This window comes from Acanthamoeba castellanii, assembly GCF_000313135.1.
Source record: "Acanthamoeba castellanii str. Neff unplaced genomic scaffold scf7180000084777, whole genome shotgun sequence".
In the NCBI taxonomy this organism is placed as follows: Eukaryota; Discosea; order Longamoebia; family Acanthamoebidae; genus Acanthamoeba; species Acanthamoeba castellanii.
The window spans coordinates 918946-937596 of NW_004457712.1; the positions used below are offsets into that span (position 1 = coordinate 918946).

General features: G+C 60.1%; 8 protein-coding genes across 8 annotated transcripts in view; 2 read left to right on the forward strand and 6 right to left on the reverse strand.

Moving 5' to 3' along the window:
- The window catches only part of ACA1_292860 (ABC transporter related, putative), a gene marked incomplete at both ends in the record, with an annotated part of 2963 nt that extends 1083 nt beyond the window's left edge, over positions 1 to 1880 (forward strand). The window contains 7 exons of the mRNA XM_004368093.1: positions 18 to 161; positions 240 to 303; positions 397 to 651; positions 740 to 838; positions 1008 to 1105; positions 1265 to 1402; positions 1521 to 1880. Of these exons, the coding sequence (XP_004368150.1) occupies positions 18 to 161; positions 240 to 303; positions 397 to 651; positions 740 to 838; positions 1008 to 1105; positions 1265 to 1402; positions 1521 to 1880 (1158 nt within the window). The remainder of the gene's footprint in view (positions 1 to 17; positions 162 to 239; positions 304 to 396; positions 652 to 739; positions 839 to 1007; positions 1106 to 1264; positions 1403 to 1520) is intronic.
- Positions 1881 to 1991: 111 nt separating this feature from the next.
- Positions 1992 to 3672, reverse strand: ACA1_292870 (Ras subfamily protein; the record flags this gene model as incomplete). The annotated part of the gene is made up of 4 exons (XM_004368094.1): positions 1992 to 2576; positions 2690 to 2801; positions 3471 to 3529; positions 3595 to 3672. 4 exons carry the CDS (start codon positions 3670 to 3672, stop codon positions 1992 to 1994), a joined length of 834 nt encoding a protein of 277 aa, XP_004368151.1.
- Positions 3673 to 3836: 164 nt separating this feature from the next.
- ACA1_292880 (RhoGEF domain containing protein) lies at positions 3837 to 8478 on the reverse strand (the record flags this gene model as incomplete). The annotated part of the gene is made up of 9 exons (XM_004368095.1): positions 3837 to 4320; positions 4404 to 4663; positions 4746 to 4982; positions 5071 to 5130; positions 5239 to 5346; positions 5444 to 5632; positions 5754 to 5842; positions 5946 to 7171; positions 7241 to 8478. 9 exons carry the CDS (start codon positions 8476 to 8478, stop codon positions 3837 to 3839), a joined length of 3891 nt encoding a protein of 1296 aa, XP_004368152.1.
- A 1159-nt stretch (positions 8479 to 9637) lies between these two features.
- ACA1_292890 (ribosomal protein S17, putative) lies at positions 9638 to 10350 on the reverse strand (the record flags this gene model as incomplete). The annotated part of the gene is made up of 3 exons (XM_004368096.1): positions 9638 to 9731; positions 9804 to 10180; positions 10336 to 10350. 3 exons carry the CDS (start codon positions 10348 to 10350, stop codon positions 9638 to 9640), a joined length of 486 nt encoding a protein of 161 aa, XP_004368153.1.
- A 207-nt stretch (positions 10351 to 10557) lies between these two features.
- On the reverse strand, positions 10558 to 12751 carry ACA1_292900 (Tcomplex protein 1, epsilon subunit; the record flags this gene model as incomplete). Its single annotated transcript, XM_004368097.1, has 7 exons — positions 10558 to 10682; positions 10783 to 11101; positions 11219 to 11404; positions 11483 to 11927; positions 12068 to 12354; positions 12428 to 12565; positions 12659 to 12751. 7 exons carry the CDS (start codon positions 12749 to 12751, stop codon positions 10558 to 10560), a joined length of 1593 nt encoding a protein of 530 aa, XP_004368154.1.
- A 442-nt stretch (positions 12752 to 13193) lies between these two features.
- On the forward strand, positions 13194 to 14847 carry ACA1_292910 (branched-chain alpha-KETO ACID decarboxylase E1 beta subunit, putative; the record flags this gene model as incomplete). The annotated part of the gene is made up of 5 exons (XM_004368098.1): positions 13194 to 13301; positions 13484 to 13864; positions 13963 to 14118; positions 14228 to 14533; positions 14611 to 14847. 5 exons carry the CDS (start codon positions 13194 to 13196, stop codon positions 14845 to 14847), a joined length of 1188 nt encoding a protein of 395 aa, XP_004368155.1.
- A 153-nt stretch (positions 14848 to 15000) lies between these two features.
- Positions 15001 to 16379, reverse strand: ACA1_292920 (Serine/threonineprotein kinase bud32, putative; the record flags this gene model as incomplete). Its single annotated transcript, XM_004368099.1, has 7 exons — positions 15001 to 15038; positions 15161 to 15233; positions 15362 to 15478; positions 15586 to 15701; positions 15828 to 15978; positions 16070 to 16183; positions 16266 to 16379. The coding sequence occupies 7 exons, from the start codon at positions 16377 to 16379 to the stop codon at positions 15001 to 15003; spliced, it is 723 nt and encodes a 240-aa protein (XP_004368156.1).
- Positions 16380 to 16659: 280 nt separating this feature from the next.
- On the reverse strand, positions 16660 to 18137 carry ACA1_292930 (uncharacterized protein; the record flags this gene model as incomplete). The annotated part of the gene is made up of 6 exons (XM_004368100.1): positions 16660 to 16665; positions 16864 to 16909; positions 17007 to 17106; positions 17230 to 17260; positions 17478 to 17540; positions 17643 to 18137. 6 exons carry the CDS (start codon positions 18135 to 18137, stop codon positions 16660 to 16662), a joined length of 741 nt encoding a protein of 246 aa, XP_004368157.1.
- Positions 18138 to 18651: the final 514 nt, after the last annotated feature.

Genomic DNA, 18651 nt, shown 5'->3' on the forward strand with positions numbered 1-18651 from the left:
TGGCAATGGTGGTGCAGGGCGAGCGTCGCAGGGTGGCGCTGTGCAGGCTTCTGATCTCCGAGCCCGATCTGCTGCTGCTCGACGAGCCCACCAACCACTTGGACGCCGAGTCGGTGGCGTGGCTCGAGCGCTTCCTCTCCGAGTACAAGGGCACCGTCATGGTACGAACAAACCTCGTCCGGGGGGGGCCGGCTTGCGTTCTTCGCATTCCGTACAGTTCGGTTCTGACCCGCTGCTAGGCCGTTACACACGACCGCTACTTCCTAGACAATGTGGCCGGCTGGATCCTCGAAATCGACCGAGGTACAAAAAACACCGCACACACGACACGACACGACACGACACACGCGCACACCGCACGACACATGTGCTGACGTGGACCGTATTGTGTTGCAGGCGACTGCTTCGTGTACGAGGGCAACTACTCGACGTGGCTCACGGAGCACCAGAAGCGAATCGATCTCGAGCAGAAGAAGGACGTGGCGCTCTCGAAGCAGATCGACCAGGAGCTCAAGTGGATCCAGCAGACGCCCAAGGCCCGCCAGTCGAAGAACAAGGCGCGCGTGAAGGCCTACGAGCAGCTGCTCGAGCAGGCCCGCGTCAAGCCCTTCCAGCCCGGCACCATCCTCATCCCGCCCGGACCACGCCTGGGTAACACGTGTGTTGTCGTCGCGCGTGTGCGGTGTGTGCGTGTGCGGTGGCGCGTGTGTCGTGTCATGTTGCTCACACGGAACCGCAGGGCGAGTTGTGGCTGAGGCGGAGCGTCTGCGGAAGCAGATAGAGGACCGAGTGCTGATCGATGACTTCAGCTTCTCCCTCAAGCCCGGCGCCATCGTCGGTACGGCACACCGCCTTTTCGTTGTAGTTTGGCTATTCTTGTTCTTCGTGCTTCGTGCTTCGTGCTTCGTGCTTCGTGCTTCGTGCTTCGTGCTTCGTGCTTCGTGCTTCGTTGTCATTTGCTATTCTTTTCTGTGTGGTGCTTAACAAGCCTGGGCGTATGCGCGCAGGTGTGATTGGGCCGAATGGTGCGGGCAAGACAACCCTGCTCAACATTCTCTCGGGTGAGGATAAGGACTTCGAGGGCGACCTGAAGATCGGTGAATCGGTAACATGCCCCCCCCCCCACGCATCAGTTGTGACGCCGTGTGTGCTGCTGGTGCTTACGCACGCATGACACGCACCACAAAACGCACACGCACGCATGGTACTCACACGACACCGAACACGACGACACGACTCATCGCTGCTGCGTGTTGGCCGCTAGGTGGTGCCGGGCTATGTGACGCAGCACCGACAGGACCTGACCGAGGGCAACACCATCTATGAAGAGATCTCCGAAGGCGACGACTACATCGAGATCTCCCCCAATAACACCATCCACACCCGCCAATATGTCGCCGCCGTACTTAATCCCCCCTCCCCTCCCCTCCCAACAGTCGTCATCTTCTTCGTAATCGTCACTCACCACCGTCTTCGTTTTTCGTTCTTTGTCTTCGTTCTTCGTTCTTCATCATCATCAGTTCCGGTTCTGGAATCAGCAGCAGGAGAAGACGGTTGACGTGCTGAGCGGCGGCGAGCGCAACAGGGTGCACCTGGCCAAGCTGCTCAAGCGGGGCTGCAACCTGCTGCTCATGGACGAGCCCACCAACGATCTCGACGTGCACGTGCTGCGCAACCTCGAGGAGGCGATCGAGGCCTTCGCCGGCTGCGCGGTGGTGGTGACCCACGACCGGTGGTTCCTGGACCGCGTGTGCACGGACATCATCGCCTTCGAGGGCGACGGCCGCGTGGTCTACTTCGAGGGCAGCTACGGCGAGTACATGGACCGACGCGAGAAGCTCAACGGCCCCACACGACACAAGTTCATCAAGCTCAAGTAATTGGGACACCGAACTGAATTAAGAAAGCAACAACGGAACTACGCTACACCACATCACTACATTTTTTTTTGTTATTCTTGTATTAATTATTAGAATTTTATAAGGATATGGTCAGCTGACGAGGCACTTCTTGTCCTTGGCGTCTCCTTCGCTGCTGCTTGGGCGGAGCTGCTTGGCGTGGCGCCACGCGTCGATCTGGCGCACCATCTCCTCGAACACGACCGTCATCTGGTCCCGATGCACCGTCCACAGGCCCTTCGCCTCGGCCGGCGGCTGCACTCCGTGGCCCGACGACCACCTCGTGGCATCGTGGGCCGTGGCGAAGAAGCGCGGGTGGTAGTCGATCACGTAGTTCTCCTTGACCGAGCACTCGAAGAAGTTTCGCACGAATCTGAAGCACTGGCCGTCGTCGTTCTTGATCGTCGTCGTCTTCTTGTTCTTGTTCTTGTTCTTCTGCTTCGCCGTCTTGTTGTCGCTCGCGATTGACCGCGAATAGACGGCGAACTGGTCGGCCAGCTGCTTGCCCTGGGCCGGCACGATGGCGCGCTCGGTTGAGAGGTCGAGCTTGTTGCCCAGAAGGATGATCGGCGGCGCGTCGCGGTCGTCGGTCTCCTTGGTCTGCCGCACGAGCCTGAGCGAGTCCTCCACTTGGCCGAGATGGCCTTCATTCGTGACCGAATACAGCGCCAGCACTCCCTGCATTGTCGTGTCGTGTCGTGTGTGTCGTATCGCGTGTGTCGTGTCGCATGTGTCGTGTTAGGGCCACGCGCCACGCGACGACGTCACCAGGAGGAGCTCAACGGACGTACGTCACACCCGCGGAGGACTGGTTCCAGCAGCGCCTGGAACTCCTCCTGGCCGGCGGTGACCGTTATCTCGAGCGTCGCCATCACCCCGTCGACTTCGATCTCCTTCATGTAACTGAATGAAAAGAATGAAAGTCTGAGCAGGTCAGACATAATTAAGTCCGCTCGAACATGTGTGCATGCGTGCGTGTGCGGTCGTGAGTGTGCGGTCGTGAGTGTGCGTGTGCGCTGTGGTGTGGTGGTGGATTGTGCGCTGACCTCTCTTCAACCACGGGATCATACTTGAGAGAAGAAGCCAGGGCGCAGCAGTCAAGCAAACAAGCAAGCAAGCAAGCAACAACAACGACCAAGAAATGAGGGGTCGGCCGGTCAATCAACGCAGCAGGCTGTGCGCATCAATCGACCATGCCGGGGCGAGGTACAGCGGTCAAAAAGTGGCCAGAGGCGAAGTACTGCACGAACGCATTGCGTCCACCGCCGCCCGGACCCACCATCACGATCTTGTATCTATGAGCGCGCGTGTGTGTGCGGTGTGTGTAGTGGTGAGTGTGCGACCGACAATGTTGGTCCAACCACAACAACATTGCGTCATTGTTGAGTAGATCATAGCGCACATTTGTTGAGTGGTGGCCAGGCGCCTCGGCACCCTCCTGCCGCCCAGAGACTGCTGCGCGGCTTCTGTCGCCCACCATCAGTCGAACGGCGCCGTGCGAAAGGCGAATATGTCATTGGGGCACCAGTCCAGGCGGGGAGGGCTGCGATAATGGCCCACCACTGGCGGCACACGAGCGCGCCCTCGTAGAGGTCGGCCACGCCCAAGTAGCTCAGCACGTGCTCTGCCACCTGCTCCAATGAGAGATGGATTTTGGAGCTGATCTTCGATGAAAGATGTAGATTTGATTGAGCACCTCATTGGGGAGTTGCGAGAAATCGAGCTGAGTTGCCGCGTCCCTCCTCCCCGCCTCATCCAAATTTGGTGCCCACATGTTTACGAGGTTTGGGTTGCAGATGTATTTTTTCAAATCAAAGATGAAGAGAGATTGACAACAAGGAGGAAAAGGGTAGGAGAAGAGCGTAGCAACACAATAAATAGTTTACTTTCATTCATTACAGGGTGGTGGAGAGGGGCGAGGCCATGGCGATGAGACACTCACGCCCGTCGGTTCCAGGCGAACGGGTTGAGCGGGATGCTCTTGAACCCGCCGCTGTTCTCCCGCTGCTCTCTATCTTCGGCCGACGAGGCGCCCGAGCCCAACGACGCCGACGGCGACGAGCCCAGGCCGATGACAGGGGAAGACGACGAAGCCGATGGCGACGAGCCCAGAGCGCCCGACGGCAGGGGCGACGCCGGTTGGCCGCCCCGGGGCGAGAGCGCCGTGGTGCTGAACGAGCCACTGTTGCTCGCGCTGCCCATGGTCCCTCGGGGCGACGGGGCTGGGGCTCGGGGCGACGGCGCACCACCGACACCGCGGGGCGAAACGGCGCCGCTGCTGCCGGCCAGGCCCGGCACGGCCAGGAGGCGCTGCTGCTGCGACTCCTGGCGCTCGCGGATGAGCTTCTGCATCTCCTGCACCCACGAGTCCCGCTCCATACGCGACCGCGCTCGCCACAGCATCTTCTTGCCCGTGGGCAGCCTGGCATTTAACGGCGGTTAAGGTGGTGGCGGACGTGGTAGTGACATGATTTTAAGGTGGCTGTGGTGAGTGGTGGCAAGTACCGCATGATGATGGTGTAGACGTCGGCGCGCTCGTCGGTGAGGGTCATGATGGAGACGCCGTCGAGGCTCACCTCCTGGCTGTGCTTGAAGGACCGGTTCATGCTGGTGTTGCCCCGCTTCTTCTTTTTCTCCTTGGCCGTCGTCACGAGCAGGATGTCGTTGAAGAGGAACAGGTAGAAGTCCTTCTCGTTCCGCTTCGACTTGACTCGCGCCAGCGTTCCCTCCTTGATCAGCTCTCGCCCCGGCTGGATCAAGTTTTTCTGTGTGTGTAGTGTGTGTCGTGCGTGTCGTGCGTGTTGGCGTAAATCGAACCAGTGGGGAAAGGGGGTGGGGTGGGCGTACGACGGTGGTCTTGCCGGAGAAGGGCGTGCGACGCGAGCGGTCGTAGACGTTGGTGGTGAGCTCGTGCATGCGCTCGGCCCGGTCCGCCACCCGCTTGCTCTCGTTGATGTAGCTCGCAATCACCTTGACCTTGTCGAGGGCAGCCTGGATGTTGTCGTGGTCGGGGTGGTCGGGCGGGGTGATCTTGAGGAGATCCCGCAACAGCAGCTCGTAGCGCGGAATTCGCTGCACCGGGCTCTGTTGTTGGGCACACGACACGACGACACACGACACACGTCAATGGCCGCGGACGACACGTGTGTGTGTGTGTTGGGGGCAGGCGTACGATGAGGAGAGATGGCAGGTCGACAATCTTGTCGCGCGTCGACTTTTCCTTTTCCACACGCTGCACGCACGCAGGCACGCACAACGATTACAAGAGTGTGAGTGAGCCTCTGCGCCTCGCCATGCATATGACTGGTAGTGGCGGTGCTGACTGGCAACGCGGGTTCACCTGAATGTGGAGCCTGAAGGCGTTGCTCTGGTTGGTCAGCTCGCGCAGCGTGCGCAGAGCCTTGTCGTAGCCGTTCACGTAGCCCGTGTACGATCGCAGCGAATCACTCTGATAACGCACGACACGACCCACACGACATGCGCATATAAACGTTGGCATGAGAGGAATGTGTAGACACATGAGGCGATGGTGGCGGGGTGCATACCATGTTGAGGAAGACGGCGCCGACGAGGGAGGTGTAGGGGTGCCAGGTGGCGAGGAGGGGCTCGAGCTGCTTGAGGAGGGCCGTGTTGGTGGTCACCAGCACGTCGACGTCGTTGAAGATCACCTGCACCTCCTCGTGCGGGATGAGGTCCTTGTCGCCGTCCTTCGCCACCAACAGCCCGTCCCGGAACTACTCGCCACACGACACGACCAGAGACACGACCAGCGACACGACACGACCAACGACCAACGACACGACAAGACGCGTCAGTCGTGCATCCTTGGTTGGTCTACAGAATGTGCCCAGTTACCTGCTCGAGAAGGAGGAGGACGTCGACGTAGGACTGCTCGGTGGTGAGCATCTCGTTGACCACCTGCCTCCGCTTCACGCTCTGCAGACCTGCGAACGACCACAACAGCCAAAGGGAGGGGGTCAAGCCACATTCCAGTCTCGACATTCCTCATATAACCCACATTCCTCGCAATTGAGAGGGACCACGCACGGAGACGCTGGAGCTGCTTGCGGGCGAGCCATCGGCGGATGGCGCACTGGGCGGTCACGATCTTGCCGTGCTGCCAGCGTGTAGGGTCGCTCGTACGCCGCGACACGGGCCGGCGGGACTCGCTCAGCGCCCGCTTCTTGCGGGCCTCGTCGAACTCGCGCTGCGCGCGCTCGACCTCCTCCCGCTCGCGTTCCTCGCGCTCGCGCTTCTCCCGCTCCCTCTCCTCCTCCTCGGCTCGCCGTTTTCGCGCCAATTCCTCTTCGGACGCCTGCTGCTCCCTCCACTCTTCGAATACCACCTGCACGCCGGCCTTGCTGCGGCCCGCCAACTGGCCGCCGCCGTTGGAATGCAGCGCGCCGGCGCTGGCCGCATTCCGTGCATGCTTGCCACCGTCGTGGTGATGGTGATGCCGTGTCGAGCCACCATTGATGGTTTGGTCGCTCTCGAAGTCGGACCCGGCCTCGGTCTCATCGTCGTCGTCGTCGGAATCGGAGGAGGAAGAGGACGAGTCGCTGTCCATGTCGGTGTCGGTGTCGGTCTCGAGGTCGGTGTCGAGCGAGGACACGTCCACCACTTCGCTTTCGAACGCGCGCAGCTGGCGCATGCGCTCCAGGTGTCGCCTCGCGTCTTCGTCCTGCTGCAGCTGTTGTCGCCTTCGCTTCTCCTGCTCCTCGCTTTCCCTTCGCTCTTTTTCGCGTCGTTCGCGCTCTTCCCGCTCCCTCCGCGCCCGCTCCTCAGCCTCCTCCCTCTCCCTTCGCTCTTTCTCCTCCCGCTCCCTTTTCGCCCTTTCCTCTCTCTCCCTCCGTTCCCGCTCCTCCCTTTCACTTCGCTCTTTCTCCTCTCTTCGTTCTTTCTCCTCCCTCTCCCTCTTCGCTCTTTCCTCTCTTTCTCTCCGCTCACGCTCCTCCCTCTCCCTCCGCTCCCGCTCGAGTGCGAGCTGTCGCTCGCGTTCCTCCAATTCCCTGCGTTCGCGCTCTTCGCGCTCCTGCTGCTCCCTCGCCTCGCGCTCGGCCCTCTCCCGCTTCCGCTGCTCCCTCGCCTCGCGCTCCCGCTGCCGCTGCTTCTCCCGCTCCTCCCCCTCCTCGCGCTGTTGACGCCGCCTCTCCTCCTCCTCGCTCTCCTTCCCATGAGCCTCGGCCCGATGGCCGTCGCCGTGGCCGTGGCCGTGGTGGCCATGGCCGTGGCCGTGACCGCGGGGACGGCCATGGTCGTGGCTCTCCGGTTCACTGTTGTCGACAAGTGCGCACACGTCAGCAAAAAAGAACTCTTGGGTACACGCAAGGAATGTGAGATACCCGGAGGAATGCTGGTGGTGGTGTTGCTGTGGAACGGCCGGGAATTCGCTGCTGCGTTCGTCTTCGCTCCGCTTGGACGCGCGCTCATCGGTCCGGTGGCGCCGCTCCTCTTCCGCCGCCATACGCACCCTCTCCACTTCCTTCTTCTCCTCTTTCTCGCGCTGATGCTGCGGCGGCGGCGGCGGCTGTTCTGCTTCTTCGTTGGCGTCGACCCCGATGATCGCGTCGGTGACGTGGTAGACGTGGACCACCTCGTTGCGCCGATCGTCCTGCGACGTCTTTTGGCCCTGTTCCCAGGCCAGCCGCTTCATCGCTTCCTCCTTGTCGTCCGCCGAGGCCTTTTTCCCGTCCCAGGGCGCCACCTTCTCCGCATTCTCGGCATTCTTCGTCTTGTGGGTCAGTTCGTCGCTGGCGGCCGCGACTTCGTCGAGCGTGACCAGCTTGTCGTCGGCCTCCTGCTCCTCCTGCTCCTCGACCACCGCCTCCTTCATCTTGTTGTCGACAACAACACGGTGGCGCTCGCGATCACTGCCGACATCGTCGACCACATGCCGGCCCGCGCCGCCGGCGTCGCTGCTCGAGTCCTCGCTCTCGGCCGCGCTGTGCCGGGGGTCGGCCTCCTCCTCGGGTTCCGTCGAGTCCTCCATCTCCTCCGTCGCCGGGACCTCGTCCGACACCACGCGACCCCGGATCGCGGGCGGCCCGTCGTAGTAGTGCTGCTGCTGCGGCGGCGGCGGCGGGTGGTGCCCATGCGGCTGCCCGTAGCGCTGCTGCTCATGCAGCTGGTGTGGGTGCGACTGGTGTGGGTGCGGCTGGTGCGAGTGCGGCTGCGGGTGGTGAAAGAGTTCGCCCACGGGGCGAAAGTCGTGCGGTCGGTCGTGGTGAGGCTGAGGCGGCGGCTGCTGGTGCTGGTGCTGAGGAGCGGGTGAGCTGGGGCGAGAGCCGCGGGGCGACCGCGATCGGGGCGATCTCTGGCGCGGCGACACCGGGAGCTCGCGCGACATGGACATGGCCAACGGCACGCTCTTCTTCCTCTGATGCCGCGCCTGCTGCTGGTGGTGCTGCTGCTGCTGCTGCGGCTGCTGTCGGCCCAGTAGCGCCCACTCCTCCGCGTCGAGCACCAGCTCCTCGGTCGGAATGTCGTCGTACCAGTGATGCTGAGGCTGCGCGGAATGCTCATCATTCCCCACCACGGCGCCGTAGCTGGCACGCATCGGCAGCGTCATGGAATGCGCCATCGCGTGTTGATGTTGATGGTGATGGTGTTGGTCATGTTGTTGGTCATGTTGTTGTTGCGGCGGTTGGTGTGGGTGGCCGCGCGGAGAGTGGAGTGGAGTGGCGGAGAGGGAGCGAGACGGGCCGCCGCGGGCAGCGGCTGCGGCTGCGGCTGCGGCGGTGGTGGGAGGCACGCCGAGCAGCGGCTGGCGTTCGTCGGGGTGCTGGCCGCCGCGACCTCGACCTCGGCCTCGTCCGCGCCCGCGGCCGGCGTCGCCGGGTGCGGCGCCCAGGGGCCTTCCGCGGCCCCGGCCGACTCCAGTCTGCGGCCGGCCGCCCAGGTACTCGACCGACCCTCCCTGAATTTATAATCACTTTTATAAATAATTATAATAAAGGGTAAAATATCATTTGTTGGCCAAATAGAATAAAAATATAAATAAAATAAGTGATATTGGTGTGCAGGACTGCAGAAGGGGGTGTCGGTAGGCACCTGTGTGTGCATGGAGAAGCCGCAGCAGGTGGCCTCGCGCTCGTAGTCCTCGCCATCAGATGGAGATGATGAGGCGCCTCCCATCTTTCAAATCAGATTTGGATTCGAAAAAAAGGTCGTCTGGCAGAAGGCCTAAGAGGACAGAGATTCAATCTCGCCAGGTTCAGTTCGCGGGAGCAGAGACTGAAACTCGATGGGAGGATCAAATCCTGTGTTGCCGTGGTTGCGTGTTGCTGGAAAGAAGGAAAGAGAGAAAGAAGAACTGGCCTGCACACCGCGTTCCTCTGTCCTCTGGTCTATTGCCTCCAGCCCCCAGAAGTGCCGACCTTGCACACAGCAGTAGTACTGGTCTCCAAGAGAGCAGACACGAGTTTGTTGTCGTATGCGCCCACTCCGCTTCTACAGGCCGAGCTTCTCTCGTTTTGGCCGATAAACTCCCCGAAATGCGAAGTATTCACCTGTTGTCGGTGCACTTTTGTCACGTTGTGGGTAGAGCTCTCCCAATTCCACATAAGGCCTCGGCCAAAAAAATGATTGATGATCGTCTTTTGCAGGTGCTCCTTTGTCTTGAATGGCTTAGAAATGTTGATGGTGGATGGGGGGGTATGATGTTTTTTGTAGTTTATTTTTATTTGTGCATGCCCTTCGCCGAGGTTTTGCCGCGTCAAGAGAGAACTGTCATCACCAATTTAGAAGATACGGAAGGTCTTCTTCTTCTGGAGACCCTGGATGTTCTGGGGCTGGTGGGCGATCACGTTGAAACGGATGGTCTTGGAAAGAGGCCTGGAGGCACAAACGCGAATTGGTGAGACATATGATTGCAAAACCAGCTAAAGATATTGAGCAGCACGGTACCTGCACTGGCCGACAGTGACGACGTCACCCTCCTTAAGAGTGAAGGCGGGCGAGCAGTGGGCGGGGATGTTCTTGTGCCTCTTCTCGAAACGGTTGTACTTGGGCACGTAGTGGAGGTAGTCACGACGCACGATGATGGTCCTCTTCATCTTCGTGGAGACGACGACGCCCCTGAGGATACGACCACGGATGCTGACGTTACCGGTGAAGGGGCACTTCTTGTCGATGTACTTGCCCTCGATGGCCTCCTTGGGGGTCTTGAAGCCAAGACCGATGTTCTTGGTGAAACGGACACCCTTGCCCTTGCCGGCCTTGGTGCCGAGCACGCGGGCCTTACCGACGTAGACGGTAGGCTGCTTCTGGAAAGCTCTTTCGGTCTGTGCATGTAGAAATGGGGCGCAATGCGGTGAGAAATGGGCAGATGGATGGCTACGATCACGGTGATCTTGTTAAGCCCTCTCATGTCTTAGCACCACCAACCACCGACCCCACGAATCACGAGGCCACACAGCGAGAGGCAGGGCGGAAGTACCTGGGCGGCTTCCATCGTTGGTCAGGGGATGACGATGCGGGAGGAGAAGGAAGAAAAGAAGGAAATCAAAGCGCGAGACCGCACAAAAAGCGGGAAGGGAGGGTCATTTGCGGAGAAATGAAATTTCATTGTGTTTGAGGCATTTAAACAATTCGAGCATTTTCTTCGCATTTCTTCTTGGTTCGGAGGTCTCCTCTCCTCCGGCGCCCAGCAGAGGTCCACTCACTCCTGGCCGCCCTTCTTGATGACGTCGTCGATCTTGAGGATCATCTTCACGACCTGCGTGGCCAAGAGGAACTGCTGCTGCTTCGAGATCAGCGGGTCGTGCACGTTCTGCTCCTTCATGTCTGTAGAAAATCCAGAAAGAAGAGTTTTTGGTTCAAGGTCAGCTCTCCGTTTCATGACGACGTGGAGGTAAACAGCAGAAAGGGTGGTGTGGTGATGTACCCCAAGTGCCCTTGTTGGCGGCGTCGATGCCGAGGCGGTGGTTCTTCTCGGTGACCTGCTTGGCCTTGACAGTGGCGAGGGTCTCCTGAGCCTGGTAGCCGCTGTTCTCGGCGAGGGCGAGGGGCGTGGCCTCGAGGGCGTCGGCAAAGGCCCTCATGGCGTACTGTTCGAGGGACGCCACCTTGTCGGCGGCCTCCGACACGGCGAGCGAGCAAGCGATCTCTGGCGAGCCACCACCGTACACCACTCTGTTGTCCCGGATGAGGTTTCGCGTGACGCACAGGGCGTCGTGAAGACTCCTCTTGGCCTCCTCCAAAATCTGCACAACACGTGTTGTGATGACACTCGTGAGATGCAACGGAGACGAGGGCGAGAGCTAACAAACAGCGATACGAACGGACGAGAGATGCGTGGTGGGGGAGGGGGGGGGGCTTACCATCTTGTTGCTGCCACGAATAAAAATGGTAACAGCGCGCGAGTTGGAGCACTCCTCGATGACAAGCATCCTGTCCTTGGTCGTGCCGAAGCTAATCTCACGCACCACGCCCGCCTTACCGAGCTTCTCCGGTGTGATCTCCGAGAACCGGGGAATGATGCGGCCACCGGTGGCGATGGCGATCAACTGCGCAGCAGAAACCCGAATGTCAGTGGCCGCTGGGATCCCTGCGTACAGCAGCCCGAAGAGGGAGTTAAAACGCACCTCGAGCTCGACACCACCGACCCAACGGACAGCGGGGAGTTCGTTTTGGAGGAGAAGGTGGTTGGCCTCGTCGTCGAAGCCCCACTGGCAGATGGCGAGGGTAGCGCCAGAGTCCTTGATCTTCTTGACCATGTCGCGGAAGTACGCCTGCTCCTGCTCGGCGAGCTTGTTGTAGTCCTCCACGGACTTGACGTCAACCTTGTGCTTGGTCTTGGGCTTCGGGGGTTCGAACGGGCAGGTGAGGATGGCCATCTTGACGTCCTTCAGCTCCTTGGGCGTCTGAGGGTGTGCGAACTCCTTGTCGAGGACGATACCGTTGATGAGCTGCGTGTCTTCGAGCCTGCCGCCCACCTTGGTCTCAATCTTGATGAGGTCGAGATTGACGTCCTTCCTCTCGAGATCGGCAACAGCGAGGATGGCCTTGACGGCAATCTCAGCCATCTGCCTGTGGCACCGGCTCACACTGCAGTCGTTTGAAGTTAGCCATAGAGAGGCACGAAAAAGAGGAAGTGCCAAGAATGACGATCATCGATCGCAATCCGAAGAATCGACACAGGCGAAAAATTGGAGAAGGGAGAGGCGTACATCTTGGAGCCAAGGCAGGTCATGGCGGTGTTGATGAGAGGCTCAATGTTGTCAGGACCCCACTCGATCACGTCGGAAATGGCCTTCAAGTGATCGACAGCGATGCTGGCAGCCATCTCGTAACCATCGGCGATACGGATGGGGTGAATGCCGCGATCGAGCAGAGACTCAGCGTGCTCGAGCAGAGCACCAGCCAACACCACGACGCCGGTAGTGCCGTCGCCAATCTCTTCGTCCTGCGACTTCGAGAGCTGGACGAGCAGCTTCGCGACTTGGTTCTCCACGTCCTTGGCAATGAAAAGAATTCAGCCTTCATCATATGGAGGAACGAAATGTAGCGAAAATTGAGCAAAAGCGCACCATGTTGTCCAGAATCGTGGCACCATCATTGGTCACCGTTACATCACCATCGGGGCTGACAAGCATCTTGTCCATGCCCTTAGGACCGAGGGATGTCTTCATGGCATTGGCCACTGCCTTGGCGGCCACGACGTGTGACTGCAATCGACCAAAAACGTCGAAAATTAATGGATGCGAAGTAATAGGAGGCAAGGTAAAGAAGAGCAATAATGCGACAAACATTTAACGCACCTTGAGGGCCGCAAGACCGGTGATCCTCTCCTGCTCCCCCTGATCCCGCAGGATGATGAAGGGACGGCCAAATTCGTCGAAAGCGAGCGCCATGATGATCTCTCCTCAACAAGCAGACAAGAATTGAGATGGAGATCGAGCGGTGTTTGGCCGTTTTGCCGGACGAAAAAAAGCGAAGAATTCTACGCTCGGGCACGCAAGGCATGCTGGAGTGAAACAGAATTCTACGCTCGGGCACGCAAGGCATGCTGGAGTGAAGAAAGAATTCTACACTCGGGCGCGCAAGGCATGCGGCGAAAAGAAAGAATTCTACACTCGGGCACGCTAGGCATGCGGCGATAAGAAAGAATTCTACACTCGGGCGCGCAAGGCATGCGGTGCGGAAAAAGAATTCTACACCCGGACACGCTAGGCATGCGGCGATAAGAGAGAATTCTACACTCGGGCGCGCAAGGCATGCAAAGACATTTGAAATATTCCGCCCATTCTCGGCGATCCCGGGTTATCCCGCACTGTCCCCGCCGTACAGCACACGATGAAGAAGCGAATTAGCGCGAGCATTGGCAGTTCTGCTACGGCACACCGACTGGTTGGTGGCTCTGTGTCCGGAGCCTCCCCGGCCCGTTCGCTCCTTCAGCCATCCGTACGCCCCCCCCCCCGTATTGCTTCCATTCAAGCAAGATCTCGCTTGTTCGCATTTGTCCCAATTTCTTCTTTTATGTTTGATATGTTGTCGCATTTTCCCGCTACGTCGTTCAATCAATTTCTCTGATTACTTTACTCTACTCTACTTTTAATCACTCTGGCAATTGTCCGTCTTCAAAGGCGCGTGCGTTCCACGTCTCCCCGGCCCACGCTGCCGCGACCGCGCATGGTGGGTCATCATCAACCCATCAGCAGCAGCCGCAGGGCGAAGGCGAGGTGGCGCGCATGAACTTCTTCACAGCCGTCAACAACGCGCTGGACATCGCCCTCGGCGCCGACCCCAAGGCCGTCATCTTCGGCGAGGACGTGGCCTTTGGCGGCGTGTTCCGGTGCACCATCAACCTGCGCGAGAAGTACGGCAACAGCCGCGTCTTCAACACGCCCCTCAGCGAGCAGGGCATCGCCGGCTTCGCCATCGGCATGGCCGCCGTCGGCGCCACCCCCATCGCCGAGATGCAGTTCGCGGACTACATTTTCCCCGCCTTTGATCAGGCACGTGCGGTGTGCGGTCGCGCGTGTCGTGCGGTGTGTGTCGTGTCGTGTGTGCGTGCGGTGACAATTTAATAACAGAGGTGTGCGGTGTGTGCGTGTGTGTGCAGCTGGTGAACGAGGCGGCCAAATACCGGTACCGATCGGGCGGCCAGTTCGACGTGGCGGGTCTCACCGTCCGCACGCCGTGCGGTGCCGTCGGTCATGGCGGCCACTACCACTCCCAGTCGCCCGAGGCCTACTTCTGCCACACGCCCGGCCTCAAGGTGCCCAACTTCCTCACATTCCAACGTCAAATGACACACCACCCACCAACGCGTTCGTGTGTCGTGCGTGTCTTGTGTGTCGTGTGTTGTGTGCGTGTCGCACACGCAGGTGGTGATGCCCAGCACGCCCAAGGAGGCCAAGGGTCTGCTGCTGAGCAGCATCCGCGACCCCAACCCGGTCATCTTCCTCGAGCCCAAGATCCTGTACCGGTCGGCCGTGGAGGACGTCCCGCTCGGCGACTACGAGCTGCCCCTGGGCAAGGCCCGCATCGTGAAGGAGGGCTCCGACGTGACCGTGGTCGGCTGGGGCTCGCAGCTGCACGTGCTCACCGACGCCTGCGGCCTGGCCGAGAAGGAGGGCATCTCGTGCGAGCTCATCGATCTCCGCACCCTCGCCCCCTGGGACGTCGACACTGTAATTGCCCCCCCCCTGCGTTTCGTTTTCGCTTTCGTTGTTTGTGTTGTCGACTCACGATCGTGAGGCGTGTGCAGGTGGAGGCGTCGGTGAAGAAGACGGGCCGGCTGGTGGTGTCGCACGAGGCGCCCAAGACCGGCGGCTTCGCCGGCGAGATCTGTTCGACGATCCAGGAGCGGTGCTTCCTGCACCTCGAGTCGCCCATCCGCCGCATCTGCGGCTACGACACGCCGTTCCCGCTCGTCTTCGAGAAGTTCTATGTGCCCGACAAGCTCAAGAACCTCGAGGCCATCCGCAGCACCGTACACTTCTGAAGTCGCTCTCCTACGCCCCTCTCTCCCACCATCATCATCACCACCACTTGTTCGCCCACATTCCTCGCTCGGAGCGGCCAATACAGCCCCAGCTATTTATTACCGTTGGTAGGGGGACTTGCTGCACCAAGAGGCGTTGGGGTGTGTGACGTCTTAGCCGAAGGCGATCTTCTTGCGGCCGCGCAATCGCACTGCGTGGTCGATGATGGTGGTGATGGTGGTGAGCGTGAGAAAAAGAGAGAGAAGCGAGTGTGCCAGCGGGGGACAAATGTGGTGATGGCGATAGCTCGGTTAGCAAACAGGGTATCCGCACCTTCTTCAAGTCGTGGGAGCACGGTCTTGGACTTGTTGGCGCTCTTGCGGTACTCCTCGATGATGCACGCGAACTATGATTGATTATTGGCACCGCGTCAGGTGCGTGCGTCGTGTCCGTGTGTGGTGCGCGGTGGAAGTGTGTGTGCAGACGCTGGAAAACGAATCGCCCGTGGCGAGTTCGTGGGTCTTGGATGCGTACCAGCTCCTGAGAGGAGGGGTGGGTCGAGGTGAAGGCGCGCTCGAGCACGTAGAGGTCGACCGCAGCGTCCTCCACGTGGTTACGGGTGATGTAGCTCAGCCCAAAGTCTATCATTACCTGCATGTACATACCACCATGGAACCGCACGACACGCACACATACGACACAACACACATGAATAAAAAGCAGCCCATGTCAATGTGTCGTTGGTCGTGTGGTCGTACGAGGGAACCGTCCTCCTTGATCATCATGTTGGAGGTGGTGAGATCGCCGTGGATGACCCCCGCATTGTGGAGGCGGCCCAGCGCCTGCCCGATCTGCGCTCCGAGCTCCAGCGCCTCTGTTTGTTTAAGTGCACACAACATCAGCTTCTGTTCGCGCGAGCGAGGCTCTGTGTAGTGTGTCGTGTCGTGTGCCGTGTGCCGTGTGTCGTGTGCGCACGTGCGAGAGTGAAGTAAGTAAGTACCGGGGCTTTGGGTGCCGCGGGCGAAGAGGAAGTGCTTGACGGCCTGGCCCTCGATGTGCTCGATGTAGAGCCGCTTGGTCGGGTGGTCCACGAAAAAGACCGCTGGCGTGCACACCCCGGCCGCCCGTCCCTTTACCAGGCATCGCGCCTCCTGCTCCACCGCACACGCACCACCGCACACGCACACACGTTCAGTTGCCGCACCACCGCACACGCACACGCGTTGTCGTCGGTGGGCGCACCTGCGTGATGCGGGACTGGTTGAGCTTGACGTCGAGCTCAGGCAGGCGGTAGGCTTTGGTGAACCGCTCCTTGACGATCGTTGGCCGCCCCAGGAAGGTGGCCTGGTACACTCGCTGCACGGCACCAGATCGCGCAAGATGAATAAATTAACAGAATAAAAAAGATGAAATCGATTTGCAGTTGGAGAGGGCGTACAGCCTCAGCGCCCTGGCTGATGAGCTCTGGATTGAGAGGGCGCAAGTCGTCAGGTATGCCCGCCTTCTCCCACACCTCGGAACTGCGATCGCCCCCTGTCGTCTCCAACTCCATTCTTTTTTTGGTGGTATGCCTCCTTATTTTTCCTTTGTTTATTTCCGCTGTTTATTTATAAATTATTTATAGAACTGCTTCCCCTTGGGAACACGCACCCGTTGGCACTGCTGGCCCGTACGCCACACGTCTCTCAGACCAGGGGCGGCGGTGTACCGAACGGGCCGCCTCGGCCTGGTCTGAGAGCCCCCTACTATCTCTCAACGTTCAGTTCGCTCCCTTCTTCTTCTTCTTCTCTTCCAGAAGAAGCGAACGAACAAGGCCAAGATCCTAAAGGTACTCAGGCCTGTCGCAAACCCACCAGAAATAAAAAGAGAAAAGAAGGGAACACAAAGAGAAAAAGGAAATAAAAGAGAAAAGAAGGAAAGAGAAAAGAAGGAGATAATAAAAATAAAAAAAGAAAGAACGAAAAAAGCAGGTGCGTCGGAGGAGCGACGCAGCGGCCGGCCACATCGCTCGCGCGTGAGGGCCGCCATCCGAGGACCTCGGGCACCAGCGTCCGCTTCTTCTTGGCCTTCTTCCCTTCGTGGCTTGTGGACGACTAGTCATCATGGTGAAAAGAGAGAAGTGCGGTGATGAGCTGCGCGATCATCGCATGCGACACAGGATCTCTCCCGACGGACGTACCCGAACTTGCCGTTCCTGAAGAGGACGGCGTTGACTTCGGTCCTCTGGTGCTCCTGTGCCCGCTTCCGCTCGAGCAGCCGGAAGTGGAACTGCTGCTTTTCTGCGAGGAGGCACCAAAAGAGTGAGCCTTTCTCGTGTGTGCGTGTGTGCATGTGCATGTGCGAGTGGGGGGAAGAAGCCCTCCTCCTCCTGCCCGTTGGCGAAGCACTACTGGAGCATGTACCGCCTGCACCTCTTCTCCCCAGCTTCAGCGCCTGGTGGTACCACCCGGTCTTCCTTTGGCGCAACGACGATGTATCAAGTGGAGACTCTAATATCACACACGTCCATGAAGTCAGCGTCGTGGCAGAGCGTGAGTTGTGTGTGCGTGCGTTGGTGACGCGTCCTCTGGCGGCTTTTCCAGCAGAGTGTTGAGCGTGTGCAAGTAAGAAAAGAAAATCAGAGAGAAAGAGAAGAGAAGCGCCAACGTACAGGCATGCTTGAGAGACATGGCTGGCCCAGCTCCTCTTCCTCTTCGTCACCGCGCTCCCCAGGCTGCTGTGCGGTGTACACCACCACACGACACAAGGGTACGAAAAAGAGTGTTGCATGACACACACACGCACGACACACCACACCACGCCACACCACACGCACGACAGAGGAGGAGGTGGGTGCCTGGGTCCGGTCCCCTACCGCGACCACCTCTTCCGGGTCGACGCCCAGCACACCGAGCACGCCCACGCCTTCCTGTGCGCGTGCCACCCATAACCGCCACCCACCGCCGCCTCCACCCATAACCGCCGCCACCGCCGCCGCCATCCATAACCGCCGCCGCCACCCATCACCGCCGCCGCCGCCACCCATCACCGCCGCCGCCACCCATAACCGCCGCCGCCGCCACCCATCACCGCCGCCACCACCACCCATAACCGCCGCCACCGCCTCCACCCATAACCGCCACCGCCACCCATCACCGCCGCCACCACCACCCATAACCGCCGCCACCGCCTCCACCCATAACCGCCGCCACCGCCACCCATCGCCGCCGCCACCGCCGCCATCCATAACCGCCGCCACCACCCATAACCGCCGCCGCCACCACCCATAACCGCCGCCACCGCCACCCATCGCCGCCGCCACCGCCTCCATCCATAACCGCCGCCACCACCCATAACCGCCGCCACCGCCTCCACCCATAACCGCCGCCACCGCCACCCATCGCCGCCGCCTCCATCCATAACCGCCGCCTCCGCCACCCATCGCCGCCGCCGCCATAACCGGTTGTGTTAGAGCTCTCTCTTGTGGCTGGCCAAGTGCAGCGCCAAGTGTGCCCCTACCCCTCGCGCGCGCGGGTCTGGTGAGTGCACCCACGCGGGTGTAGCCAGCCATTCGCCCGTTTTCCCTCCACATTCCACTCCCCGGCTCCTCCGCCCACACATTCCATTCGCGTTCCATTTGCTGCCGACACCCATAATAACAGTTTTCTTTATTTTTTTTTGGCGCCATTTTCTGTGCCCGGCCACGTGTTGCGAGACAGTCCTTCGCGATCTGGAGCGTGCCGGCGCCGCCCACACCATTAATGGTGCGCCGGTATCGGCCGGGTCGGCGCAGGCCATGGTGCCTCCCTTCCCCCCCCTCTCGATGGTCACGTTGCCGGCCACAA